The sequence below is a fragment of the Vicia villosa genome, unplaced genomic scaffold (genome assembly GCF_029867415.1).
Source record: "Vicia villosa cultivar HV-30 ecotype Madison, WI unplaced genomic scaffold, Vvil1.0 ctg.001890F_1_1, whole genome shotgun sequence".
Lineage (NCBI taxonomy): Eukaryota > Viridiplantae > Streptophyta > Magnoliopsida > Fabales > Fabaceae > Vicia > Vicia villosa.
The window spans coordinates 275,335-277,407 of record NW_026705765.1 but is presented as its reverse complement, the minus strand read 5'-3'; the positions used below and the strand labels follow the sequence as shown (position 1 = coordinate 277,407).

At 40.9% G+C, this 2,073-nt stretch overlaps 1 protein-coding gene across 1 annotated transcript; it reads left to right on the top strand.

The window, feature by feature from the left end:
• The first annotated feature begins 641 nt into the window (after nt 1–641).
• LOC131637014 (uncharacterized) lies at nt 642–1,580 on the top strand. Its single transcript, XM_058907580.1, has one exon. It carries the CDS (start codon nt 642–644, stop codon nt 1,578–1,580), a length of 939 nt encoding a protein of 312 aa, XP_058763563.1.
• The last annotated feature ends 493 nt before the right edge of the window (nt 1,581–2,073 follow it).

Below are 2,073 nucleotides of genomic sequence, written 5' to 3'. Positions count from 1 at the left end.
GGCCGGTTCTGGTTCGGTGTTGCAGCCAGTTTTGGTGGCAAGAACGTCCGAGATTTCCGAGTCGACCCAATCTAGGGTCTCTTGTTCTTTGGACCGTGGGGGAGCTAATCCAGTGAGAAAGAAAGTTAAATATAAATTTTTAAATGAAGTGGGAAGTTTCTCAAGGTTAGATAAGGTAGGAGGCAGAAAGTTTTTGGACTCCAGTAGCGCCCAGTTCTGCGGTAATCCTATTGGCATTGCTACTGTTCCGCAGGCTTCAGTTCTTGAAGGCGAGAGTCGTGGTGCTTCTTCTTTGTGTTATGGAAATCAACAGGAGGAGTCAGATATTTGTAGGAACAACGATAGGCATTGGGATTTTCTCAAAAAGGATGTCGGGGATAAACTTTTGGAGGCTATTGTGGCTTTGGGGGTGTTTGATGCAAAAGGGAGGAGCAATCTTGCTAGACGGATTGAGGAATTGGGAAAGGGTAGCGAGGTATCAACGGTTCGAAGGAAGGAGCATAATAAAGCGGATCAATGATTATCGGCTCCTTGAACATTAGAGGGGGAGCAAACGCGCTCAAAAGGAGGAGAATTAGTTCTTTGATATCAATAAAGGTAACGCGGATATTTTTCTTTTGCAAGAAACTAAGATTACAAATATGAATGAGGCCTACGCTAATAGTTTTTGGAGACATCCGGAGATTGGTTTTTCTTTCTCTAACTCGGAGGGACGGTCGGGCGGTTTGATTACATTTTGGAAGAAAAGCAATATGGAAGTTCTCTTTAGTTTTAAGGGGGAAGGTTTCTTGGGGTTAAAAGTTTGTTGGAAGGAGGACCTTTATGACGTTGTGAATGTTTATTCTTCTTGTGATTTGTCTAAGAAGAAGGCGTCGTGGGATAAATTATTAGATTTGATGAAAATTTACTTCGATGGGGAATGGATTATTGGTGGTGATTTTAATGCTATCAAGAATAATAGAGAAAGAAAAGGGAGAGCGGTAGGGAGTTACAAGAAGGAGACGGAGCTTTTTGCGGACTTCATTCTCAAGAGTGATTTGGTTGACACTCCGTGCAAAGGGAAGAAATTCTCGTGGTATAGTGGAGATGGTAAATCTATGAGTAGGATTGATCGCTTCTTGTTATCCAACGTGGTGGTGAATCGGTGGGAAGTTATTGGTCAAATGATTGGCGATAGAGATATCTCGGATCATTGTCCTATTTGGGTTATGACGGATAAATATAATTGGGGACCGAAACCGTTCCAGTTCAATAATGAATGGTTTTCTTTTGATGCTTTTATCCCGTTTGTGGAAGGGGAGTGGAAGTCTTTGAAGGTGGAAGGAAGAGCCGATTTTATCTTGAAAGAAAAGCTTAGGCTTTTAAAAGACAAGCTCAAGAAGTGGAATAAAGAGGTATTCGGAAAGATTGATTTGGAAATAGACAAAGGTGTCTCCGATATCAATAAAGGGGATGAAAGGTTAGTGTCTTTACCTTATGTTAGTTCTTCTTTTACCTTGGAAGAGAATGTGGAGGCTAGAAAAGAGGCGAGTAGTTGTTTTTGGAGGAACTTGAGGATTAAAGAGAACATGCTTCTCTAAAAATCTAATTTGAAATGGCTTAAAGAAGGAGATGATAATAGTGGCTTTTTCCATAAGGTGATGAAGAGTAAAAGAAGACATAATCATATCGGTCCGATTTTTGCATCGGGTACTATGGTGGACTCGGTGGAGGAGGTTAGGGAGGAGGTTTTCAACCATTTTGGGAACAAGTTCATTGAAACGGAGGAGGCCCGACCGGTTTTAGATGGCATTTTCTTCAATTCCATTAGTAGTGAGGAGGCGGGTGAACTAGAGAAACCTTTTTGTGAAAGTGAAATTAAGAATGCGGTGTGGGAGTGTGGTGACGATAAGAGCCCGGGGCCGGATGGATACTCTTTTCTTTTTATTAAGAGATGTTGGAGCTTTATTAAAGAAGAATTTATCAATTTCTTTAATTATTTCTTTCAAGGGAAACCTATTTCTAAGGCGATTACTTCTTCTTTTTTATCCTTAATCCCAAAGTCTAATAATCCCATCGGTTTAGACGACTACC

Bases quoted from the DNA above. Each gene is read 5' to 3' on its own strand.
- LOC131637014 (XM_058907580.1), top strand. From the start codon at position 642: ATGAATGAGGCCTACGCTAATAGTTTTTGGAGACATCCGGAGATTGGT.